The 27,244-nt window shown below is 39.4% G+C and overlaps 1 protein-coding gene across 4 annotated transcripts in view; it reads left to right on the top strand.

The window, feature by feature from the left end:
- The window catches only part of MTRR (5-methyltetrahydrofolate-homocysteine methyltransferase reductase), a 44,119-nt gene that overhangs the window by 789 nt on the left and 16,086 nt on the right, over positions 1-27,244 (top strand). Inside the window, exons 2-13 of one of the 4 annotated variants that reach the window (XM_037799008.1) lie at positions 1,424-1,574; positions 2,195-2,348; positions 4,245-4,362; positions 7,665-8,043; positions 15,324-15,446; positions 16,570-16,723; positions 17,521-17,609; positions 19,940-20,120; positions 22,050-22,092; positions 23,034-23,229; positions 26,198-26,316; positions 26,615-26,950. In XM_037799008.1, coding sequence (XP_037654936.1) covers positions 1,431-1,574; positions 2,195-2,348; positions 4,245-4,362; positions 7,665-8,043; positions 15,324-15,446; positions 16,570-16,723; positions 17,521-17,609; positions 19,940-20,120; positions 22,050-22,092; positions 23,034-23,229; positions 26,198-26,316; positions 26,615-26,630 — 1,716 coding nt within the window. In that variant the 5' untranslated portion in view covers positions 1,424-1,430 and the 3' untranslated portion in view covers positions 26,631-26,950. Of the gene's footprint in view, positions 1-1,423; positions 1,575-2,194; positions 2,349-4,244; positions 4,363-7,664; positions 8,044-15,323; positions 15,447-16,569; positions 16,724-17,520; positions 17,610-19,939; positions 20,121-22,049; positions 22,093-23,033; positions 23,230-26,197; positions 26,317-26,614; positions 26,951-27,244 lie in introns of those variants that run through there. The other 3 variants (XM_037799005.1, XM_037799006.1, XM_037799007.1) reach the window with 3 other exon arrangements.

Consider the following 27,244-nt stretch of genomic DNA (forward strand, 5'->3'; position numbering starts at 1 on the left):
GTGGTAATGGGAGTTGTACTGGCAACGGGGAGTGTCCGGGCAAGATAAGGGGGTGGGGAAAAGGCGGTTTTCTCCGGCAAGCCTCCTCTAACAGTGGTATTTTGGGTGAGGAAATGGGGCCTGCCTCCGGCCTCACTTTTCCAGGCCCGGGGGGCTGCGGAGGGCGCTGTCGCCCGTGCCCACCACCCTCCTCAGGGGCTGATTAGGTCCCCCAGCCCAGGCCCGCCAAGTTGAAGCACGTAATTAGTGTCCCGCACAGTGCCTGAGAAACGTGGGGTTGTAGGGACTAATCTCTGAGGCGCCCAGAATAACGCGTGGTTCCTAGTAAGTGATATAAATTGTTAGTTATGATAATAAGCCGTGACGTTGCTATCACTACACTTAACAGTTCTTAGAAAGCCCTAAATGTGTAGGGTCTTCATTTGATTTGCTAGAATTTCTCCGTTTATTCCTTTCATTTATTGAATTTGCCAAAGGCCAGGTGCTGTGGCGGTCCATAAGGATATTCTGTGATTTTGCTTTTTAACGTATTACTTAACACGATTGTTTTACCTTTTGATTTCCTTGTGGCTTAATTTCTCCTTAGGTGTAATTGGCCAGGGTATCCTAAAACTCTGTTGTTTATTCATCAAAAGCCAAGGTTTTGGTTTTGGTTTTGGTTTCAGCTTAAATCTCTTCCTGCAAATCGAGAATTTGATCCAGGTTCGACACATGGGTATGGAAAAAAATCTGTGTGTCATTTAGTTTAGTCCTAGTCATTTCTTCCAGGGAAAACATAAATGATCCAGTAAAATGTATCAGGTGATTGGAAATGTTTTCTTACATTTATGTGCATATATGTATATGTTTGATGTCAAATAAAATGTATTGCTTCAACTAACTTACTGTGGTTGTTTTATACTAGTATCATATAGGATCCGAGAATCCTATAATGTTAATGGAATGTTTACTTTCACCTTTTTTAAAATGAGCAAACAAAAAGATACCTAAGACTTAGCACGAGTATGTCCCAAGCATTGTTTTGAGTGCTTTACCTGAATTACATAATTTGTCAGATAGATATTTCCATTTTAAGGGTAAGGGAGCCAAGGCACAGCTCAGTTAAGTAAGTAGCTTGCCTAAAGATATGGTTATGAACGAGAGACCATGGATTCAAACCCAAGTAGCCTGACTCCAGGATCACATTTCTGAAGCACAGCATTAGAGGTTACTCCTTGTATCCTCCCTAGTTTGATGAATTCTTTCTTTTTTAGACTCATTTAGAATATTTATGCTAAAAAAAATTAGAGATTGCTGTTTCATATTGTGTAAATGTTGTTGTAGCCTTTGTTAAAGGTTGAGATAAGACTTAATACCTGCACATTGTTACTATTTCATAAAAAAGAAAATCTCTTCTTCTTCTTGTTTCATGCCACTCTTCCAGCTATAGCATGTGCCTTGACAAGATGAGGAGGTTTTTGTTACTATATGCTACACAGAAAGGACAGGCAAAAGCCATCGCAGAACTAATATGTGAGCAAGCGGTCAAGCACGGATTTTCTGCAGATCTTCACTGTATTAGTGAGTCAGATAAGGTGAGAGCCATTACTTAGATGGTGTTTACTATGTTGTATATTTTGAAGTATTTTGATTAGGAAGTGACATTTTTTAAAAAACAAAGTGTAATGCTAAATGCTACCATAGTTCTTTTTAATACCCCAAAATTTATTTAATCAACTGTACGGTAAGATTACTGCCAGCTTTTTATTACATATAAATGTGCATTTGAATTATGTTAAGCATTCTTTAAAGTTAAAACAAGTCATTGTTCCTCATTTTTCTCAATGATAAATGGAAGTAGTAATGTATGCCTCTTTTTTCTGTGGGGTGGCTGTGAGAAAAAATGAGACGTATTGTAAAAGCTCTGAAATGCAAGGTATGTGAGTGTGAGTGCACGTGTGTACTTTTCACCTCATGAGTCCTATTTATATTTCACCCAAAGAAAGACCTTGCCGTTCATGTTGGAGTTCCACCAGGCAAAGGGTCACCTGAATTCCCCTGGTCATTGAACTGCTGGTCACTCTGGTATACATCACCCATAACCTGGCTAGGAGGAAATGCAAGACAGAGGAAGCTAAGCATATTGCCTTGCTGACATGTTAGGTCAAAAATACATGTAGCATTAGGTCCCTGAAATGATGTTCTTGTTTTGTAGTATAACCTAAAAACCGAAACAGCTCCTGTCGTCATTGTTGTTTCTACCACGGGCACTGGAGATCCACCAGACACAGCCCGCAAGTTTGTTAAAGAAATACAGGACAAGACACTGCCAGCTAATTTCTTTGCTCACCTGCGGTATGGATTATTGGGTAATGGACAATATTTTCTGCTCTTGATGTACTGTATTATTACTAGCTTTAACTCTGGTGTCGGAAAGCATCTTTCAAAACCATGAAATAGAGTTGCATGGGTTTTGTCTTTTTTTTTTTTAATATGAATATTTAAAATGTGAAAAAAATGTGCCGTCCTGTGTGACTGTTCCCCAAACTTCACCCCACCTCTGTGGAACTTCTTGAGTAGCATTCTTAACCAAGGATACATGTCAGATTCAGTCATGAAATATTTTCAAAATATTAATGGCTGAGCTGCACCTTTTAATACCTTCTAAAACAGTATCCCTGAAGGGGGACCCTGTATATATTTTCCTGAATGCACATTGGGATCATCCGGGAGTTTTCAGTAACTTCCATTTCTTGGGCCCTCCTGCACAGATTCTAACTTCAGTGTTCTGGAGTAGCCCAGAATCAGACGATTTAAAAAGCACCCAGGTGATTCTAATGTGCATCCCAAATTATGAGTCACTGGCCTAGGGCTCTGTGAAGCATAGTTTAAAAATATCAAGATAAAGGGTCAGAACGATCAGTGCATCAAGATGGAGCCCCAGGGGGAGGATTCAGGTCTTAAAATTCTGGCTGATGTTCTGTATTACTCACCTTTGATGCTTTTCTCCCCACTCTGGGGAGAGCTAGCAAAGATGGATTTTGCTGTAATAAATAGCTCGTCAGAAATTGGAGGTTCATGACCCTGAACAAGAACTGTTATGTCTAACATGGTCAAGAGAGTATTTTATAGCATTTAAAATTCTTTTGCTCACACTTTTAATAATGGGAAAATAGTTGTATGAAAATGTTAACTAAAATAAACAGGTTTTCAATTACGTTTGAGTGTATGTTAAAATCAAACCCTATAAAAATGTAATTCTAGAATAACAGAATTTAACAGTCCCTGTATTTAGGTAGTTTATTGTAATTTTATGTTTATATTTTTGTATTTTCCAATTTTCAAGAGTGAACATGTATTGCTTGAAAATTCCTCAAAAAAAAATTATTAAAGAGAGAAGATTGCATCCTGTTCAACTGTTAGAGCCAATCCAAGGCCCTTATGTGGGCCCACCAATTTCTCACCCTTCTTGGGAAAGAACATGGAGATACTTAAACAACTGAAAAATTTAAGCTTTTAATAAAAAAAATTCTACCAAGTACAAGAACAATTTAGTCTGTTTTCTTACCAGGAAACATAGAAACCATTCTTAATTTACCCAGCACAGAAACATTTATAGCAGATGATTGTTTATACTGCAGACGTTCTTCCATGTTCTGGATCAGGGGTCAGCACACTCCTTCTGGAAAGGGCTGGATTGTAAATATTTTAGGCTTTGTGGACCACATGCTGTCTGTCACAGCTGCTTAACTGCTGATGTAGCCCAAAGGCAGCCATGAACAGTACATAAACAAATGGACTTGGCTGTGTTACAGTAAAACTTTATTTAAAAAAATAGGTCATGTGTAGTTTGCAGACCCCTGCTTTACATCAGACAGCCTACAAATACAGGTACTGTGTTTTTTTCTAAACCTGTATAATCCTTTAAGATTTCAGTACTTTTACACATAAATTCCTGGAAATGAAAATGTTAATGTTTCTTTTAAACGGTTGTCAAAAAGTATTTGTTTTATTTCAGTATGTCTGGTTTTTCATGTTGCAAAATAGAAGAAAAGCATCTGCATACTTGGTATTACCCAAGAAAAAATTAGGAAAATGGGAAGCTATACATTATCTCTTGCTCCATTGGTAAGAGCATAGAATTGTTTTAGATATTTTACTTATCTGTTCTTTATATTTTCTTTAGCTATTTTGTTTGTATGTTCTTTGTATCTGCTTTAAATTTAAAGCTCATTGTGCACTAAGAATTTATTTGGGCTCTGTAGGTCTGGGTGATTCGGAATACACATTCTTCTGTAATGGGGGAAAAATAATTGACAGACGACTTCAAGAGCTTGGTGCCCAACATTTCTATGACACTGGACATGCAGACGACTGCGTAGGGTGAGAACAATGCACTTTTCTTCTTAGTTTTTTCTAATAAACACTTATTTATACTGAGCGAGAGTAAGAGTTTTGTAAAACGTGTTGAGTTTCAGATTAGCATCAAAACTTTAATTATGAAAGTAATATTTTAGTTTTGTTAGCTTTTTTTTTTAGCCTTAGGACAAGAAGGTTGGCTAGAGCTTGATTTACCTTTCTTGCTGTGTTTTTCTTTTTAAGTGTCTCTTCCTCCACAGCGTCTGCTAGTGGGAGAAATTAGAGAAAGTGCCTCAATATTTGTCTTTTCTTCAAAGTGTGTATTTGTTAAAATTGGTGTTTTCCTTAGGAAATTTACTTAATAAATTTAATAGTGTGCATGTGTGCCCCCTCTGCTGTGCACCCAGGGGAGGGCTGGATGAGCTCTCTCATATGGAGGGAGCCAATATTGCTGAAACAGAGAACAGATCAATGGGTGTTCATAAGAAGTGCCTCCTTGGCTCTCTCTCCTTCGCCATCTTAATGTCCATTCGCCACCTCATCAACCAGAAATATAATTCTGTTTTCTTTATTTTTATTTTTTGTTTTACAACTCAGTATTTCATCCTGTGTGTTCCCTTTCAAATCCTGTTCATACAAATATCTTACAGGTATTGTCCTATGACATATGCTGTCATCTGGCCTTCAACTATTAGCTAGCTGACAGTGTCACATTTTTTCCCCTACTTGTATTAGTTAGGGTTCTCTTGAGAAACAGAACCAATAGGAGAGATGGATACATAAATATATGTATGTATGTATTTTTATGTATCATGTAAATGTTATGTGATTTTTATATTTTAAATATGTCTCATGAGACTGTGGGGATGGGCACGTCCACATTCCATAGGGCAGGCTGCAAGCTGGGAACTCCCAAGAAGGTTTTTGATGAATTACCCAGGAGAAGCTGGCTGGCTGAAACAGACATGGAAATTCTCCCTTCTGGTGGCTGACATCATCACTTCTCCTTTTAAAGCCTTCACTTGATTGGATGAGACTTCTCGCTTTGTTGAAGGCAGTCTCCTCAGTTGATTGTAGATGTAATCCCACCCCATAGATGCTGTCAACTTACTGATGATTTAAGTCCATGAAATATTCTCACAGTAACAACTCAGGCCCGTGCTTGACCAAACAATGGAACACCATAACCTGACCAAGATGACACATGAACTTAACCATCACACTACTAGATGCATGTATTATGTGAGTCTTCATTCACAAGATCTGTATTTATGAATAATGACAGATTCAGCTATTTAGTTGCTTTTCTGCAAATCACCACTTTATTTTAGTGTATCAGAGACACTACCTTTTTACTTAACTCATACCTAATGTCCACTTCTTCCATCGTTTTCTGTAGCTGGGAGTCTATGGATTTCTCCCATATGCCCACTGCATGTGTTTTTCTGATTGTGAGAAAGCTCTGTCACGTTTCCTGCATGTTGTCTTTTAGTTTTGTCCCTTTATGTTGTTTGTTTGTTTTTTGCAAGAACCCCATTGACATTAGCTGTTTATTAACATTTCAAGAAGACATCCTTGCTTAATAAGCCACTACATAGTAGGGGTTAAGAGTGCAGACTTGAATCCCAACAGCTGGGTTCTGGGTTGAAGCCCTTGATCCTCTACTTACAGGCTGAAACCTTGGTCAAATTATGTAAACTTCCTGTGCCTCGGTTCCCCCCCCCCCCCCGTTGAAATAGATAATAATAGTACGCACTGTGTAAGGCTCTTGGAGAATTACATGAATGAATGAATGTTACCCTCTTGAAACAATGCCTGTCCTGTGAAAGCACACAGTGAACACTGGTTCACTTGATGATGGTGGATGTCATTACCATCTTACTATTTCTGAGTTGTAAGAATGGAATTTTGAATGTAGCTGTCAATATTAAATGCAAAATTTCATAAATTTGCCTTTCCTTAGGCTCCTTAGGGATGGATATGATGTGTAACCAAATTTAGAGCTGTGTACCAAGTTAGCACCTGATGAATTCAGTGAAATTGTAGCCTGAGTCATAATAAGACAAAGGTCTAAAATGTGCCCCCTCTTAAAAGTCATTTAGCTTTATGAATTGGAAATTAATGGACCTTCAGTTCTGGTTTGCTAAAGCTACCATTATGCAAACTACCAGAAATGGATTGGCTTTTATAAAGGGGGTTTATTAGGTCACATATTTACAGTTCTAAGGCCATAAAAGTTTCCAAACTAAGGCATCGAAAAGAGGACACCTTCACTGAAGAAAGTCTGATGGCATCCAGAACACCTGTGTCAGCTGGGAAGGCATGTGGCTGGCATCTGGTGGTCTTTTGCTCTTGGGTTGCATTTCAAAATGGCTTTCTCCAAAATGTCTCTAGGATTCTGTCTCTCTTAGCTTCTCTCAGCTCTCTGCTTGGTTCTCTTGGGGTGTTTCTCTCTAAGTATCTGGGGGTCATCTCTTAGCTTCTCTGGGACAAACTCTGGACTTCATCTTAACTTAGCATCTCCAAACGTCCTTCTGTCTGCATCTCCAAGTGTCTGGGTCTGTGTCGGCTCTTAGCTTCTCCTGGGGGCAGACTCTGGATTAGATCTCTTAGCTTCTCTCCGAAATGTCTCTCTCAGGCTGTCTGAGCTCCTTCTGTATGTGAGCTCACTTAAGGTACTCCAGTGATCCAATTAAGCCCACCAGGAATGGGCGGAGTCACACCTCCAATGAAATTATCTAATCCAAAGGTCTCACCTATAGTTGGGTGGGTCCCATCTCCATGGAAACAACCTAATCAAAGGTCCCATTCTAATCAAAAGACTAGTAAGTCTTCCTCAACAAGACTGCACTAAAGAACAGGGCTTTTGTGGGGGACATAATCAATTCAAACCAGCACACCTTCTTTGAGTTATGATTTAAAATGAAGATGTTATTTCCAGGGTCCTGACACAGTTCTTACTCATTCACTCTACTTATAGTTTATCTGTTCCGGGAATATAGGGGTTGTTATTGTTTAAGTTATCCTTTGTTAGTAATAAGTAGAATACCTCTTTTTTTTTTTTAATGTATTTATGTTTAATTTGAACTTTCTAAAAGAATGATTCCTTTTTCCCACTGTAGTCAGCTTCCCTAGAAATTTTACTAAATAAATTATTCAGAACTGACAGAGGTTTGAATTGTTCATGTAAGTACTTTTTGTATGCTGTATAGTTTTCATAGGTAGCATTTTTAACAAATGAATAGCCTGTCATTATCCCCCTGTTCTACACTTATGATAGAGAACTTACGTTGCTTTTTTGTTTTTGTTTTTTAATAACAATGTAGTTTAGAACTTGTGGTTGATCCATGGATTGATGGACTTTGGGCTGCCCTCACAAAGCATTTTATGTCAAGTAGAGAAAAAGAAAACGTGAATGGAACTCACACAACAGCATCTAATGCCTCCTTGAGGACACATCCTGCCAAACCAGAATTGTTGCATATTGAATCACAAATCCAACTTCTGAGATTAGGAGATTCCGGAAGAAAGGATTCTGAGGTTTTGGAACAAAATGCATCCAACAGCAATCAGTCAAGTGCTTTGATTGAAGACTTTGAGTCCTCACTTACCTGTTCAGTGCCCCCACTTTCACAGGCATCTCTGAATATTCCTGCTTTACCACCAGAATATTTACAGGTGCATCTACAGGAGGCTCATGGCCAGGTAAGCAGTGTAGCATTATGCTATATAATGTTGATTTACCATAGGCATTAATTTTTTTGCAAACAAGGATCAACAAACTATAGCCTGCTGACCAAATGTGGCCCACCGCCTGTTTGTGTAAATAAAGTTTTATTGGAACATTGCTATAGTCATACACTTACATATTGTCTATGGCTGCTTTTGCAGAAAAAATTTACCCATCTATGCATTACAAAAGAGCTTGTATTATATTACTTTGTTTTTGAAGAAGTAAAAGATTACGAGTTAGCTCAGTATCTCCATTATTTTGGAGAATTAACCTCTTGGTTTCACGTTATAGGTATGAGTGATGCAGAGTGAATTGTTGTGGACTATTAGCAAATGATCTCAATAGCTAAAATTAAAGAGCCTATTTACAGTAGATTCTTCTACAGCATGACCTTTGGTGTCATGAGATGTTCCACTTTGAGATCATGCTTTTTGTCAGTGATATCTGAGAGATCCACTTTTATCTCTATTGTTATTTCATTTTATTTATTTATTTTTTTTGCAAAGAGTAGCATAAATAAATGACTTTAAATGGTCTGTAAATTTTGAGCAAGTTGAATAATAGTGCATTTTTACCCACTATTTACAGTATTTGAATACCCTGGCATTTCTTTTGACATGCTTAAAATAAATTAGTGCAGCCAGTCTTTTAATGTACAGCCAATCCCTTTTCCTTTTGAATAGCTTATTGGAGTTCCACATGGACTCTTGCAGTAATCATACCATTGATGCATCTGCTGCACTTTCAAGTTTCTTTCTTTTATTAATGAAGCAAGTCTTAAAGACAGTTGAGAAACAATTGAGCCCAACATCCTAGTATATTAGAGCTGTTTTTTATACACCTAATATGAGAGTGCTTTTTTTTATCATCTAAATTTTATATTATTTCCCTAAAACATTCAAATAAACAAGTATGCTTTTATAGCCACAACCGTGGGTTTTTGTTTTTACACTTACAAGACATTAGTTTGTGAACTCTTTAATTAAGCGAGGTAATTACAACAATAGATACTACTGGTGTTTTAATCAGGGTTGAGAACAGACACAGCTGACTCTTAGTAAACATCTCCCTCACCTGGTGGGTGCAGACATGCCCAGCACAGGAGTGCAGCCTCCCCCCCCTCCTCCGCCCGGCCACAAGCCACAGGGTTAGTGTGTATGGCGGAGGGATGGAGAGACCTAGTGACCTGACAGTTGCTGAACTGGGGGAGAGTCAGTTAGAGAGTTTCTTTTGTGGTAAGTGTCATTAAATAGGCTTGAGCTATTAGTTGATAATGTAGTTAAAAGATTTTTAAAATCTGAACTATTGAAGGGACACATATAAATCTACTGAAAAGATACCCTTAAAGGGTAAGGGATTGAAAAAGATTATTTGGTATCTGTTTTCCAAATGCACAGATTAAGTAAATAGTGGAGATATAAATTGTTGCATGTTAGTTGATCAGAATTTTCCATACTTTCTAATGCTAGGTTAGATGATAGAGTTGCTTTTCATGCCCAGTTTCCCATCGATTGTCTGAGGCTGGTTTTACCTGGTGTCCCCGTTGTCCAAGGCTTCTGAGTCAGCAACCCTAGGCCTAAGCCCTGTCTTTGGTTTTGCTTTTTTCCAGAATATCATATAAATGGAATTATAGTGTGTAGCGTTTTGAGTCTGGTTTCTTACACTGAGTATAATGCATTTGCGATTTGTCTGTGTTATCGCTTGTATCTGTAGTTTTTCTCTTTTTATTGATGAGTAGTATTCCACTGTATATACTACAGTTAATCTTTTCACCAATTGAAGTGCATTTTGGTTGTTTCCAGTTCTTGGTGAGTATGAATAAAACTGCTATAAACATTCAGGTGCAGATTTTCTTATTTTCATTTTTCTTGGGTAAATGCCTAGGCGTGAGACTTGTTGAGCTGTATGTTAACTGTATTTTTTATCCTTATCCAAACAGTTTTCTAAAGTGGCTCTACTATTTGACATTTCCACCAACAGTGTATACGAGTTTCAGTTGCTCTGCTGTATTTTTTATCCTTATCCAAACAGTTTTCTAAAGTGGCTCTACTATTTGACATTTCCACCAACAGTGTATATGAGTTTCAGTTGCTCTGCATACTCATCAGCAGAGGTACTGCCAGAAATTTTAACTTTAGCCAGTTTTTATTTGCATTTTTACTGTGGCTTTTATTTGCATTTCCCATTAGTAACTAATGATATGGAATATCTTTTCATGTTCTTAATTGCCATCCCTATATCTTCTCTGGTCAAATAGCTGTTCAGATCTTTTGACCATTTTAGATTGTGTTGTTTGCTTGTTAAGTTTTAAGAGTTCTTTATATATTCTGGATACGGGTTTTTGGTTAGTTTGTGTTTTGCAGATATTTTCACCTGGTCTGTGACTGGTCTGTTCATTCTCTTAATGGTGTCTTTCAAAGAGCAAAAGTTTTTTTTTTTTAAATTTTTACGTCCAATTTATCAGTGTTTTTCTTTTATAGACCATTCATTTGTTGTTTTACATTTGGATCTGTGATTCATTTTGAGTTAATTAACATGTAAGGTGTGAATTGAGGTTTATATTTTTTTATATGGATGTTCAGTTCTTCTGGTACCATTTGTTGTATAGATCATCCTTTTTCTATCAAGTTAATTTTGCAACTTTGTCAAAAGTTGATCATATCTATGGGTGTTTTGCTGAAACTCTGTTCTGTTCCATTGATCTATGTGTCTGTTCTTTAGTGTTTTAGTTTCCTGGCTGCTAAAACAAAAACCATGCAATGGGTTAGTTTACTTACAGGAATTTATTGACTCGCCATTTCAGAAGCTAGAAGGCTTGCTTCCTCCTAGGGTTGGTCTCTTCTGGCTGGCTGGCAGTCCGTGGGTTCCTTGGCTTTTCTGTCACATGGCAGTGCACATGGCATTTTTTCCTTTCTCTTCTGGGTTTTGTTGACCTCCAGTTTCTTGCTTCTCTCGTGGCTTTTTCCATCAGACTATCTGCTTATGAAAGACTCCAGTTAATCTGAATTAAACCCCAACCTGGTTCAGTTGGGACACTATTTCACTGAAGTTACATCTTGAAGAGATCTTACTTACAGTGGGTCCACACCAACCAGAATGCAGACCAAGATCAAGAACATGTCCCAACTGGGTACACAATTCAGCCCACCACATTTTACCAAAATACACTGCCTTGATTACTCTAGAATTATCAAGTCTTAAAATCGAGAGGTGTGAGTCTTCCAACTTTGTTCTTCTTTTTCAAAATTGCTTTGACATTGTGTTTAATTCATTTTTAATGGCTCTTCTTTATCTCTAAAGTGTGTTTCCTTGTATTTGAGGCAGAAATGGATAAAGACAATTTTAAAAAAAAAATAACTGTCTTCATACTAATATCATTCAGAGCTGGCTTATGCCCTGTTGAAGCATTTAGGACTCTGTTTCCTTTTGAAATATCCTCAGACTGCTATTCATTTTTTACCTCTCTTGATGAAAGGCGTCAGCTAGTGTCTTGCAGCAGTCACTGTATGCCTCCAGCAGTACCTCCTTTCTAATTTACTATCTCTGTGGAGCACTTGGGGTTGTTATAAAAAATCTGCATAGAATGGCCAGTGGTCATAAGAGAATCTCCGTGCAGCCGTAGATGTGAGCTGCAGTAGTGTAGGATGACCTGGGCTTCTTGGCCACCCACTTCCTCAACTTGCTTGTACATGCTGGACCTACTTTGGCTTAATGCCAGATGATACAGTCCCATATCCTGTGACTTGGAGGTCCTGACAGCTTGCGATGGGTAGTTCTAGCTTTGTGATCACTTTGTGTACTGTGCTCCGGTGCTCTGTCTCTACCAGGGCCTAGCAGTACATGGCAGGAGTGGATTTTCAGTTAGCATGGCCTTACTCCAGAATGCTGGGGCATCTGCACTGTAATACTCCATTTGGGGCTCACCAAAAACCCTGCATGGCATCTTTTCCCCATCACTGATTCCTATGATACCATATGGTCTCCTGACTTGTCCAGTACAAGCAAGCAGCAGCGCCTCTTAGAGCAGGGTCACCTGCTGCAGAACCGTCCTCCCCGCCCCATCCCTGTCTTCTCAGCTGGCAGCCTTTCATGTCACGTGCTGTGGAATGTACTGCCCCAGATCCTGAGGAGGCCTACCAGGCTTCTTCCTGATGGAGTGAGTTGCAACACGCAGTTGTGTGTTGTTTAACTGGGGATGGGATGTCCTGGCATGTACCAGACTATTGAACCCCTACAGATAGCCCCGACATACTGGGCCCTTCAGTCTGTGTAAGGTTTATCCCCCACCTTCTGGAGTGCCTGGGTTTTACCAAAGCCTCCAACATGCTAGCTGCTTCTTGCTCATTAAGTCTGATTAGCATAATGTCGTTGGTATAGTGGACTAATATGATGTCTTGCTGAATGTCCAGATGTTTCAGATTTATTCAGACCGTCTTATGTAACAGCAGGGGAGAACATTATCATACCCCTGAGGCAAAATTGTAAGCGTATGCCGTTTTCTGTTCCCCGTGAATGTGGGCTGAATCTGTTTCCCTCTGTGGTAGGGATGGGAAAAAGAGTACAGAGGGTGAGTCAGTGGCCGTGTACCTTGTTCCTGAGGCCACGTTGGTCTGCTCTAGCAAAGAAATCACATCTGGCACGGAGGCCACAGTTGAACTAGTTGGTTGGATTTGCAGTAGCTCACTGTCACCCCCCAGGATCCATCTCATTTTCTCAGGGACCAGATGGGCAAATTAAGTGGAGATGTGATGGAGACTGTCTCCCCATATCCTTTAGGTTTTTGAGGATAGTATTGATTACTGCCATTTTCCCCAGGACATTATATTGTTTTTGTATTTTCATCTTGGTGGGAGGAAGAGTGCCATAAAATTCAGAGGCTTCCTCTTGGCCTCCCCCCCCATGATAGCTCATACCCACAGGCCTAGAAACCGGTGTAGGATTGTGCCAACTACCAAGTATGATTGTTCTGATTATGCATTTGAAGGCTAGGGAAATGACCGCTGTGGGATTTTGGACCCAGTAGACCCACTGAGCTCGACCTGTATCAGAACTCCTTTTGCTGCCTGACCCCAAATTTTCTTACTCTAATAGGTGGGCCATGATGACCCTTTAGGTCCCTGGGTGTCAGTGTCAGCTTGGGCCCCATCCTTGAAATATTTGGGTAGGGCCGCCCCCCTTCCCTTTGGAGGAGGACTGGAAATCACTGCCAAATGCCGAATCCTTCCTCCTGCGGACCTGCCCTCTCCTGCAGTTGCTGGATTCCAGGTCTGGAAACTGGACAAGGGATGGGACCTTTGACAGGTCATCTGCTCTCAGCTTCCTGGTCATCTGTCCTTGGTATCTTTTCATTGTAAGGATCGGCCCACTGCCCTTGCTGGCTGCCCATTTATTTTCTTTTGACCCTATAGCCATGGATCTATTAGCCATCTCAGTAGATTCTGAGAGTCAGACCCCCGCAGCCCTCCCACTCACCTGGTGGTTATACCCACCTGGTGTGGCTGGTTACAGGCTGCCACCTGTACTGCAGGGGCCTCCACCTGACCCCTCAGTGAGGCTTGTGGCCTTGTTAACGGGATGTTCCCTGTGGCTGCCATGGAGCATCATCATTTGGGGGCTTTTTGGCTTAAATGGGTGATCCATTCTATTTGGCCACTTCTCTGAGTCTTCTCTTACCTTCAGCTGCTGGCCATGGCAGCCCTGGAATTTCTCCCTCACTCAGTGCATGAAGGGAGTTCAGCCCTTGCTGGCAAGGGGTGACCACTTTTGCAGGCTGAAAGGATTCAGGAGAATGTAGGGATTCAAGATTTTCAACCAAATATCCCTCACATCTGTCAGGATCCCATCCTTTCCCATTTAGAGCCCAGTTTTTAGCTTTCTCCCTCCTTAGGTTGCAGGAGATGAGAGCTCACTGTAAGCTGCTGAGGATGTCCTCTCATGTTCTTTCTTACATTTTAATTGTTGTTTAATCAATCATTCTTAGCATTTTGTTTTCTGTTGTTGTTTCTTCTTTTTTTTTTCCAAAAATTTCAGCTGAGCTTTGCAATAGTTCCCTAGTTCCTCTTACTATTTCTTAAACAGCTATAAATCACACCAACTCCAGCCTTCCCCTCCACTGGTGTCCTGTCCACTTAGCAGTTGCTTTGCCACCTTGTGCCTGGGGCTGGCTGTGATCTAGCTCCCAACTCCCATTCTAGCATCGTTCTTGAACCTCTTTGACATGACTGTCACAGGCTGGGTTCCCAGAAGTCAAACTCTGAGACGCTTTTTAGCGCATCCTCTTGAATCACTGCCTGAGGAATGCAGAAGATGGAGGCAGGTTTGGATGAAGTAAGAAGCTGTGCTGTGATGCAGGCTCAGCAGAGGCCTCGACCATTCCCAGGGGCTCCCTTGGACCTGAGGTGGACCTTCACGATTGTCCTCAATTGGGACAGAGGGGCTGCACCTTTATCATCATCGACTGGTGACTGGCTATGGGCTGCCTCTGAAAAGAGGCGTGATCTGAGGTGCCGGGTGGATCTCACAGGTGACGGACCAGGGGGGGCCATCTCCCGGCAGCCTTTGCTGAAGGCAGGCTGGGCGACACCTCTCAGTGTTCGGTTCCCTGCCCTGACCCTTTTCCCAGCTTTCCCATGGACCCAGTTATCCAAAGTTAATTGACTAGCACTTTTTAAAGTGTAGTTTCCTGTTTTTCAACTTGGAGATCATCAAGTTAGAAAAGGAGTGGGGGGTGGTAGCACCAAGAATTGGGTTTCTTTGCAGTTACCCAAGACCTGTATTGTCTAGCACAGGCGCCGCAGCCACATGGAGGCATTTCAATTTAAATGAAAGAAAATTAAATAAAATGTGGGAAGTTAGTTCCTGGGACCATCTGTCCAGACATGTTATAACATTCTTAAACATCTGTCTCTCTTTTAGGCCACCCTTCCTAAAGTATTTGCATGCATCCTTGTTCCTTCTACGTAATTAGGAAGACTGCTAGACCTTTACAGGAAAATGCTCGCTTCTGCGATTTTCAATTTGTATTTGAGAAATTCCAATGTCTACTAGACAAGTAGTTAGAAATATGGATGAGCTTCTTTATGAAAGAGTGGGGGGCATTTTTAAAAAAATAATATCTGTAGTCATTTACCTTAGAAGAGAATGCTTAAATGGCCAGGAAGTTTTATAAGATCCCATAGGTAAATCACTAAGTATAGGAATGGTATAATTGAAAATTGTATTGCATTATACTTTATCACATTTGTCTTTCAAGGTGGAAAGCCAAGCATCTGTGACTTCCATGGATTCAGTTTTTCAAGTTCCAATTTCAAAGGCAGTTCAACTTACTACAAATGATGCCATAAAAACTGCTCTGCTGTTAGAATTGGACATTTCAGTAAGTTACAGAGTTTATTTCTCAGCAGTTTTATTTCAAGACGGTGCTGTTTTTCATAAAGAGACGTGCATGGTGCTCTGTTACCTACACTGGGAAGGATGGGCAGTCTCTGAGAGGACAGCTGGCCTTTTTATTCTTGACCAATCAGTTTTCCTCCCCCTACCTCACACCTGTGTCTTTCCACCGTGGGCAGAGGCTCAGATGAGAGGTGACCCTGGAAGTGATTTAATAGCTTGAGAAGAGGTTTAGGGAGTTGTACTTTTCGCAACGATGTTAGAGTACATCAAGGCTGCCCATGTAGATTTAGTTCAACTTCCTAATAGAAAAAAGGACACATACAGCAGGTGCCACAGCTAGATGGTTTTGCTTACCTACTACTGAGTAGCTCCATTATTTTTTCAACTTTTTAATAAGCCATATTGTTAAATCTTTATACTACATAAACTGTAGCATTTTATTTTCTGTTCTGATATTCTGCATTTTTGGCATCAAGAGGGCAGGGGCTGGCCCCTTGCTGAGTCTGTCTCCTTCCCAGGGCTCTGTCCGGTTCTGGACCCCGCTGGGGCCCTGGGCATTGTGCACAGACTTGTTGCAGGAGTGGGTCCTTCTCCAGCCCATGGCTGCTGGGAAGTACAATATTCTGTGCTCATAGAGGAAAAATAATGTCGTTGCCTGTCCTTCTTCCTCCTTAAAGGAAAGGAGTCAAGGAAGAAAAAGGAAATTGAGAACAATGCTGATGCCCTTAATTAGTTCTTTTGATCATAGTTTGTGTGTGTGTGTTCAGAAGAGCAGGATTTTACAGGGAATATTCAAAACACCACTTGCCGTACCTTACTCTGTGGAAAATGAGGAAAATTGTAATTTCCATTCTTCAAATACACAAGTTTTATAAACCAAACATTGGGGTAACTATGGAATTTATTTTTAAAAATAGCTCCTAATAAAAATATGTTCATTTGGTTAGTTGGTTTATTTGTTAGTTTGTTTTTGTTGCAATTAGAATTATTTATTTCTAAGTCCATGTATTAAAGTAGTTACATAATAAAACATGGTAAGTTTTTTATCCCACAGCATAAACTCTAATTAAAAAGGATTTTTTTTTTTAACTTTGGTTCTTTTCTAGAAGACAAGTATTTCCTATCAGCCTGGAGATGCCTTCAGCCTGATCTGTCCTAACAGTGATGCTGAGGTGCAGGACCTGCTCCAGAGACTGCAACTCACAGACAAAAAAGAACACTACGTCTTCTTGAAAATCAAGGGAGACACAAAGAAGAAAGGTACAGCTGTGATAATGGGACTTGTAGGCCGGTGGGTTGGAGCTGATGAGTAAGAGTGCCTTCAAGGCTTCCTTGTGAGCGGGTGGTGCAGCACGAGGGTGCCTGAGCACCATGTTAGCAGGCCCAGCCACGGCACTGCCAGGGTCGCTGGTATTCTAATTTTTGTGTTAATTACATGAAATAAGATGATAATGGACTGCCTACTTATTGGACCCTTAATGGGTATTAAAAGTTCATGTAACTGTGGTCTTTTTTTCTTAAAACCTTTTTTAAAAATTGTTTTCCTATTATGGATACTTCTCAGCATATTTATTAACACTTATTTAATATATAACATTACTTAAATTTTTCATAATTGAATAAAAAGTTTATTTTTTTAAACATAGATATAGATCAACTGTTTGCCTAGTGTCATGAACTTGAGTTCATTCAGTTCTAAGATTATTTTTGAGAGTAGTGCATTACCAATTCTAATGGATCATTGCCATCCATAGACTTTGTTCCTGAGTTTTAGATACCTCCTTTCTTTTGAATGGCATGCCTGGATTTGGTAGGTATGGCTCATACAATTAATAGTGCTGTTGAATTTGTAATTATTTTATCTTTTTGTAAGGTTGCTTTTTCTGCTGTATTCATTTGGGGGAAATGCTTTGTCTGAGTAAACATTCCTACAAATCATATCGTACTTTGATGGCACACTAATGCAAAATATGACAGTGTTGTGTTTTTTTGGAATGCAAAACATTTTTTCTTTATTTTCTGTGTTATGAACTTCTTTCCCGTCTTTACCTGAAAAGGAGCATCCTTACCCCAGCATATACCTGAGAGGAGTTCTCTCCAATTCATCCTTACCTGGTGCCTTGAAATACGAGCAATTCCTAAAAAGGTATTTTTCTTCCTTCTTTAGGTAACTGTTAAAAAATATGCTTAGCTCTGTGGAGGATTTATTAAGGAGGTTTGGTATTTATTTGCCCTTTGCAGGCTTGAAGAATGTGTTCTTTACAGCATGTTTTCAAAATTAGTTCCCGAGAGTGTTGTCTTTCTAATTGTCATAGACATGTTTTTATGTTTTGCTTGCATTGAAATTTTTATAGTTTCTATTGAAAGGAGATTTTAAAAGTAGAACTTTTTCTTAGTTTTATTGGACATAAACTTGATATGACAGATTAAACAGTGATGAAAATGTCCCCACTTGACTTCTTACTAACCAACTACACATCACCAATATTTCTCACTCTTAATTGATGACAGGAAGCTAATAAGAGCTGAGGTGTGTTTTGTTTTTCTTTTTTTTGCCCCTCTACTTGCCACCTCTAACAATTATTAAGATCCCTTTTGTGCAATACTATATAATTATTGCTGAATCATAATTCTTCAGGAGAAACTGAAAGTTTTGGTAGGTTATATTGATGTTTAGATGAATTTGGAGACAGAAGAGCCACTAGATGTCAGTGTTACACAAGGAACTACATTTAAAAGAGTTTGTGACTGCTTTCTTCAAACCATGTCCTTCAAATGTATGTCAGTAGATAAAACTTTCCATGCTTGTGTTTCGCCAAATTTGTATTGCCAATGAATGTAGATGGTGCTATAATTAAGCAGTTCTACCCTCAATGAAGTTTTCGTTGTCTATTTATTAATCCATTGCTTATCGCATTAGTTTTATGTTATGTTGTTAGGAAACTACTTTGGAGGCTCAGGCCTAGATACAATTTGAATAAATTTAGAATTCACTATGAGGAGAGCTTCTTGATTAAATTCAATAAATTCCCACTTTGAGTTCCACTTCTACCATTTTTTTAAATTTTTGTGAAGCATAGATTTTTTTCTCCTGATATAAAAATAATATACCCATTGTGAACAGTTCCAGATACAGAAATGTGTGACTCAGAAAGTGAAAGTCCTTTATGATCAAACCTGCAGAGTTAATACTTGAGTTTTGTTTTGCAAAGAAAATAATGGGGTTCTATACTATACATGCTGTTCTGTGACTTGTCTTTTTTGCTTAAAAAGAAATCAAGAGTTCTATATGTTACAGCATGGAAAGATACTGGAAATACTTTTAAAGAGTGTTGTGGATGTACCATAATTAGTTGTTGATTTAATTGCAACAATTGTTTTTTTTCCAGTTCCTCACTATTAAAGAAAGCTGTCTAGTTGAACATTCTTGTGCTATAGTTACCTTTGCACACTTGTTTGAAGTATTTTTTTAAACAAATTTCTTGATGTAGAATTGTTACTTAAGTACAATTTAAATTTTAGTAACTGTCTCCTTGTTTCCAAAAACAGGGCAGTAAACATTTTTAGTTTTATAAGGTTTCTGTAGCTCTAAAAGAAAAATATCTTAAAGAATTTATAATTGCCACTATTTTAGCCTGTAATTTAGGACATTTTATTGACTTTAGACTTTGTGATGCAAAGTGATATTGGTGAACCCTTTATCATCTTACTAAAGGTCCTTGCAGAGACTTGGACATTCATTTTCCTGAGCACTTATCCTCTGTTCAGCACTGTGGTCAGTGTGTTAAGGAGCACATGTAATCGGTTTGTCTCTGATATCTTAGACAGGGATTCTTAAGCAAGGCTGCCTCCCATGCCTTTGTGGAAACTGTGCTGTCCGTTTAGACATTCTTACCTCCCTTGTGTCACATGGCCAGCTTTCAGCTCAGCCTTGCTTTTTGGGAAGCTGTTGGCTTCTTTGGAAGCCCCTGGTGTCCTTTGTACCCTGCTGTAGTGGGTAGCCCGGTCTGCCTGTTGCACAGTAATTCCTAGTTTGCTTTTCTTGCTTTCCCAGCCTGTGAACCCTTGGGGCAGGTGTCTTCTTGCCCCCAGTATCTTGCCTGCCACAGGCCTGTTGTCAAATGACTGTAGACGTCTAAATCAAAATCATCAGCCAAGACAGCAACAGGTGTGTCTGCAAACAGAATCTTGACTTTGGAGACGTCCTGATATAATTTAAGATCATGCTTGTGACTATGTAGGTTGCTTTAGGACCTGGGACAAGTAAGCAAAAACTGAACCTAACAGTGGAATTTTCCTAGCAGGTAGACGTTAAAGCAGATATTAAATTATCTTTTCCTGAGAACACTTCTTGTGGCTCTCACTTATTCTGGGATAATGTGCTGAATCTCCCGGCAGGTAGAAACTGGATAGTCTAACCACCCTAACCACAGAGTACAGGGAAATTTAAATCTGCTTCTTTTTCTTGGCCAACAGGCATTTTTGCGAGCCCTTGTGGACTATACCAGTGATGGTACTGAAAAGCGAAGGCTTCAAGAGCTGTGTAGTAAGCAAGGGGCTGCTGATTACAACCGCTTTGTGAGAGATTCTTGTGTCACCTTACTGGACCTCCTTTGTGCCTTTCCATCTTGTCAGCCACCACTTCATCTGCTGCTCGGTGAGTGGCTGCTTGCAGCATGATGGCTTTCGTCTCTGAGTGCACTGATGTGTGGGTAATCATACTGCAGTAAAGAGAAATTGCTGCTATTTATTACCCTTTGGAATTTCGTACAGCCACAGTAAGAACACATCTAAATTAAATTATCATCAGTAAGTAAAGATCTTACATATTGTGCCATGACCTCTTGACTGCCATCTAGGAGTCAGAATCCCTCTTCTAAGCTAGTTTATGCCCTTACTCTAATACCAACATCACTGTCATTTTCTCTATTAAAATGGCCAGCCTTTATTTTAAAAATATATATATATATATTTTTTGCTCAGAATCCAGTATCTTTTCTAATTTTATTTCATAAATGTCATTTAGCCAAGTTTTATCTAAAAATGAGCTTTCTCCCAAAATTGTCTTTTTCAAGGTTCATGAATATCAGGTTTAATGACAGAGGTTAAGTAAGCATGCACACTTTGTGCAGAATGCAGAGACGCCTCCATCCGGGCAAGTTGAGACTTGGGGCTCCTTAAGTCAAAGGGCCACTCACTAGACATCGACTTCCTCAGGTTCTTCAGACACTGACGCTTTGAGCCCCAGCACCGAATATTTCAAATGGATGGGGACCCTGTTTTTGCCCAGGTTGTCTCTTTGGGTCCTCCTGGTAGGGATGGTGACCATAAGAACGTCATAAGGCTTTTAAACCTTTGCTACTTTCCTGTGCTTGTGATTTTGCCATCTCTGTTTTCTTGTAGCGATAAGTGGTAAAATGTTTTTAAAGTTTCCATTTGTCTTCTGTGACTACAAAAAGCGCATCCTGCTTTCTTTTCCTTTTGGTTTCTTTGTGTTCTCCCCTCTTTCTTCCTCCCTGCAGTGGTCAGCAAGTGTTACCAGGTGTGGCAGCTTCCCATCTTCCCATCCTCAAACCAGCACTCAGACCGTTTCTGTGAAGTCTTACAGAGCTAAAATAGGGGCAGGGCACTGAGGGGGACCCCCTTAAAGAAGTTATAAGGAGCCTTGTACAGATCAGTGTTATTTGACTGTGTTTCAGTTCTGTTTTGTGGATGCTCTGTAACCTTTTCTAACATTTATAAAAATACGATTTATTTCATTGTTATGTAAATAAGGCATTGGTACTTTAAAAATTTACATCATTTTCCAGTTTCTTTAAGGGATATTAACATACCTAAAGCTTAATATTAAATTGAGACCTCTACAAAACCGTTTGTGCTGTTTATTAAAACTAAGCCATTTCAGAAATATCTTTTCAAATTTTTGCTTAAATAGCTATTAAAAATAGAATATATTGAACTCAAAAATTCCAAACTTTGTCAGTTTGGACAGTTTGATATTCTAAAATTGATTCCTTATTCTGCTTTTAAAAAAGTACCTGTGTATTTTGAAACCATTGGGTTTCTGGATATTTGCTTTAAACATGTTCGGTATACACTTTTTATATTAATGGTATCAATATGAAAAGGGAAAAATTTCCAGGTCTGTATATTTCTCACAATCTTTTGGGGGTTTATGACCTTATTTCAAATTGGAAACCTCTGGACACCTCTCACCAAAATGCTGCACAGCACATGGAGGCTTAACCCTTCATCTGCAGCCCTTGCGTAGACTCCTCTCCTAGTTTCCTCTGGCTTAAGAAACTAGCATTTGGGCAGAAATTCTGATTCCAGAATAAGGAAGTGCACTACATCTGACTTCTAATTTTAGGAATTGGAAAAATATTCAATAATATTTTACTTAGTCACAGTGAATTTATATGTGCTCTAAAATATGACTTAAAACTAGAACATACATTGTTTGTGAATATTCTAAGTAAGGAAACAGGAATCAAATTTAGGCCTTCATTTTTTTGTCCCTTAGATACAAGATTGTTTTCAATAGCAGTGAATTAATACTCGCCTTTTTTTAATTTTTTTTTCCTAGAGCACCTTCCCAAGCTTCAACCCAGACCATACTCATGTGCAAGGTACTGATATTTGTTAACATAGTATATTCTAGCATCTTTTCCCCCAAATTTTATTAAACTCAAACTTTTAAATCCGTAGTATCTACAAATTTCATTTCATTCAGTTGAAAGCTTACCTAACTTAAGCCATGAAGAAGACAGATCTAAGGCTTGTATTCTTCAGAAGTACATAAAGTTTAAAATCTTGGTTCCCCAGGTCCAATTCCGTGTTTCTCCGCTTAGAGCAGTGAGCCTCCAGGTCCTCGCCTGCTTCCTTATGGGCTGACGGGTGCATTGGTGCCACCTGCATCAGGGGCCGAGGAGGGCAGGGTCCCGCTGACATGGAGGGGCAGGCCCGGCTCCTCGGTGGTCTCTGCCGTCCCCCACCTTACTCTCCCCTTTGCTCCTCCAAGATTAGAAGATGATGATGTAAGAAGGTGCCGTGCACTGTCGGTTGAGGGAGGAGTGAGAGGAAACTGGACTTTCTCCATGTGATTTAGCTTTCAGAGAAGACTTAGCTCTTTGTAGAAATACCTGTTAAAGATACTTCCTCTTTGCATTTTAGCATTCTGCATGTATATACTTCAGTCACTTTCAGATTTTATCAGCTTACCACAACTAATATATGGGATATCTTGTCAGAGTTTATCCCTGTTCATTCACATAGTCTTTATAAATATTGTGCAAGTCTGTTCACAAGAAGGTGTTTAAAATTGAGTCAGTTGTTATAAATCTTATCTAGTCTGGAAGGCCACAAATTAATGGAAAACTTTCCTGAATGATATCACAAAAGGAGGTGAGAAACGTTTTGGAAGCAATACAGGTTTTCTCTCCAGGGGAGTTAATAGGTCAATTGAAGTCCTTAAGGAAATAGTCCCCACTGCAATAAAAAGGGGTTTAGCTTGGCCTGTACATATTAGTTCTAATACAGATTTTTAAAACTTACCTCTGTGTCTTTGCAGCTCAAGTTTGTTTCACCCAGGGAAGCTTCATTTTGTGTTTAACGTGGTGGAGTTTTTGTCCCACACGACAGCGGTGGTTTTGCGGAAGGGGGTCTGTACGGGCTGGCTGGCCGCGCTGGTGGCCGCGATTCTGCAGCCGAGTGCACGAGCGCCTCGAGCACCATGCGTGGACGGTGGGCAGGCCCTGGCTCCTGAGGTACCGAGGCTGCAGCTGCAGCACCGCGAAATCCTCTGCTCTGCCTGCTGAGGAAAAAAATAATAACTGTTGCCATCAGATTATTCGGAGGAAAATTTGCACTAGACTCAAGTGTAAATGCTGTACTCCTGTATTATAAGGGCAGGAAAATATTACATATTTTCACTCACTGTGAATTTGCTTTTTAATGTTCAAACTGTGCAGCCCAAAGCAGTCCATGTATTTACTAAATGTATAAGACACAAATTTTATATAATAATAGGATTTTTCTATTTTTCATTTTTGAGTGGTAAGATGGTCCCCTGTCCCTATTTCATGTCTTAGCCCTGGTCCATTGGATCTGCATTAGTGCTGTTACTGAGAAAAAATCTTAGATGAGAAATCACTTTTAAAACCCCTAGGAGAAAAATGTGTTTGATTTTCTGAACAAATTGTGGACACATTTACATCTGGACTTAGTGACATATTTTGAATTTTGATACAGCACTCAGCAAAATCTCATTTGAGACCACATAGGTAGGGAACAATTTAAAGACATCCCTCCTGGTCCATAAGAATGGTTGAAATAAAAAAAAAATCTGTGTTTTATTGTGAAGTCTTTCTCCCAGATATTGAAGAAATGTGTCATTTGTAGCTTTATCTTATGATCAGTTTGGTTTCTGTACATTACAGGAGTTGAAAGTTAATGGCCCTAAGAAGGGTTAAGACTTCAGTAAATATTTGAGAGGACTTAAAGGAAGACAACTGCTTGGAAATTCCCTTTAGCTTTATATTTTTCTGATCTACTGTCTGGAACCAGGGAGGTGCTTTGCAGTCTTTACATTGTATTCTTCATCCTCCTCTTACCCTCCCAACCTGTCTCTGCCAAAAAAAAAAAAAAAAAAAAAAGCAAGGGGTAGTCCTAGGTTTTTTAGGCGTGAATGGAATATTGGGATCCAAGAAACTAATTCTCTTTGTTAAAAAAATTACCATAATACTGACATAGAAATACTTCATCAGTTTGTGATCTCTTAGTATAATATATAAACAGGTCAGTGAAATTATAAGGTTTAAAATATAGCAAATGGTCTCCAAGAAATTTAAAAAAGGTCTATTTGTAATGTATCCTAAGCACTAAGCATGGGTTAAACTTCCACATATTCTTTCTTTTCCTCCTTCCTTCTCTCCCTATTTCAGCAGATTTTTATTGACCATCCTGTATCCAGGCACTGGAGATACAGGTGTAAAGGACATGATTTAAAACTACTGAATTCTGTTGTACTTGGTAGTGTACTGTGTAAAATGTTAATGTTGTGTCTATTACAAGCTCAACTCAATTCCTGTCGGCAGCACTGCTGCGTTGGGTGGTATCCCCTCCACCCCATGCCTCCTCCTGCTTGTGAGAGAGGTTACTTTCTGCCTGCCAGGGTTCTCCAGAGAAACAAAAACCATAGGGCATATGTTCATGCACACGTGCGCACATGCACACACACATACACATAAAGAGATTTATATCCAGGAATTGGCTCACATGATTGTGGGGATTGGCAAGTCTGAAGACTAGGGCAGGAGTAATGCTCAAGGTTAACCTTAACATCATCTGATTGCAAAGGCTAACCACCTTCACCTTCACAGCCACACCTAGATTCACATGTGATTGAATAACCATCCCATCATTGACGTTCACACATCTCTCTCCCTGCCCTTAACCCCTTCCCATTCATGGGAGGAGTAGCCCTCCCTTCCCCATTGATGTTTAGTTTATCCAGTATGAGTGGCCTTGGCCAATGGAGTGGAAACAGACCAGACAAATGCCTCATCTAAGCAGGAGCGTGCAACATGATGGCGTGGGTGGCGTGTTCTCTCACTCTTCCTATCTGCCGTGAGTTCACACATGATCCAGATTAGGGATGCTCCTTCAGCTCAGACCCCACGTGAAGGAGACCCATGGTGCAGAGCCACAGCTGCCTGCAGACTTCAAGTATTAAAAATAGAGCCAGAAATAAGTGTTGGCGTTGCAGGCCATTTCAGATTTGGGGGTCGATTGTCCCTGCAGCAAAAGCTGACTAATACTGTGATCTCCTCACTGCCCTAGTATGTAGAAGGTTAACTTTCATCTCAGGGTCTTTGCATTCACTGTCTGGAATTCTCTCCCATCAGGCACTACATGGCTGTCTCGCATTTGAGCCAAGTCTGTCAATGTCTCATCCTGGAGGCTGTCTCCGGCATTTGGGTTTAAGTTAGCAGTTCCCTGCCAGTGCACTTCCTTTCCTTCATAGAACTTACCATTCGCACCATTCTGTTGATACTTGTTCCTCCTGCTGGAACGTAAGCACCATGAAGACAGGACTTCGCTTTGTTCAGTGCCTGTATTGAGTGCTTTCAGTAAAACCGTTAAGCGAATGAGTCAAGCCTGTAGGTTGATGCCGCGTTACAGTTACAGGCTCAATCCCAGATAGAAATCAATAAAGCCTCAATTCTTCAAAGTCTTCATTTAAAAGATATGATCAGTCTGTTCATGAACTTATTAAAGTTTTCCGTGAATTAAAGACTGAAATGCTCAAGGTGATACCACCCTGCTGTGTAGAGCAGAATCCTACCATTCTATTTAAAACTTTTCAACCGGATCTAGATTTTTTTGTGTATGTTTCTCCATATTAGGTATTATGGTTGCCTACTAGAGCTTATCTGTGGGCCTAGAAGAAGAATTTGATTACTATCTGTTCAGTGTTCTAACATGAAAATATTATGCCTCTTATTTTAAAAGCACTTTATTTGGATAGAAAGGGAACATTTGCAAGACAAACTTGTTTATTTCTGTGTAGTAAAGATGTATTCATGGTTTCAGTGCAATTTAATGCTATTTAATTTAATGATGTTTCTTTAAGGAGAATTTGTACTTTCTGATTTCTTTAGCAGAGATAGTTTTGGTTACGTCTTGCCTAGGTTTTCTTTCATAATTGACATTACGATTGCTTTAATATTCCAGATATCCATCTGTCTTCGAGCAACAAATTCTTTCCACTTACCAGATAACCCTTCAGTCCCCATTATAATGGTGGGTCCGGGAACTGGCGTAGCACCCTTTATTGGTTTCCTGCAACATAGGTATGTGCTTCTTAAATATTTTGCAAAGAACAGCTCCTTTTGGCTAGAGGAAAAATGTATCCCTTGAGATCTTGGGTGGAAATATAATAGGTAGTCTTTCTTGTTTCTGTAGTTGTTTTTAGGATGTTGCATTTTGGTTGTAAAATTTTTATTTAAAAAATTATCAAATATGATAGTATAAAATAATTTGTCACCACAGGGAAAAGTAAGCACAGTATTATAGGGATTTTGCTCTGTAGTGGAACTTTCCTTTTTATTGTAGGTAGCACTTTGGCTTTTCATTTTATTTTGGTTTCAGCTGCACTGTGATCTGAGGCAGACGCAGGTGGGGACAGATTTCAGGCACACCTTCATGGGTCACTGATGAAGCTGTCGGAGCAGAGATCCAGTTCCCCAGGAATTTCAAAGTTATATCCCAACCATCAATAGTTTTTCAACAGGGTAATATAAATAGATGTAACTTGGTATCGGAAGAGAACCATCCAATATCAAAAACGTAAACAGAATTGCTTATGGATGGAATTTAACAAAGTATTGTGAATACTGAATCTTTATATAACTTTCTTTTTCTTAGTTGCTGGGGTATTAGGATAGCTAGAAGGGGAGAATTGAAATGGTGGAACTTTAATACATAGCAGCCTTTGAAATTTGTTCTATAGCTACTTGTTATATTGTAATTTGAAAGCTATCACCTTTTTGTATATATGTTATATTTCACAATAAGGAAGTAACTGAAACTGTGGTACTCTTACTCATAACAACTTTGGAAATTTCCTGTATAACTACTTGTTAAATCGTACTTTGTAAGATACTATTTTTTTGTATATATGTTATATTTCACATTAAGGAAATAACTGAAAATGTGGAACTGTAACCTATAATACTCTTTGAAATTTGCTCTAACTACTTGTTAAATTGCACTTGGAAA

Source organism: Choloepus didactylus, chromosome 11 (genome assembly GCF_015220235.1).
Source record: "Choloepus didactylus isolate mChoDid1 chromosome 11, mChoDid1.pri, whole genome shotgun sequence".
NCBI lineage: Eukaryota > Metazoa > Chordata > Mammalia > Pilosa > Megalonychidae > Choloepus > Choloepus didactylus.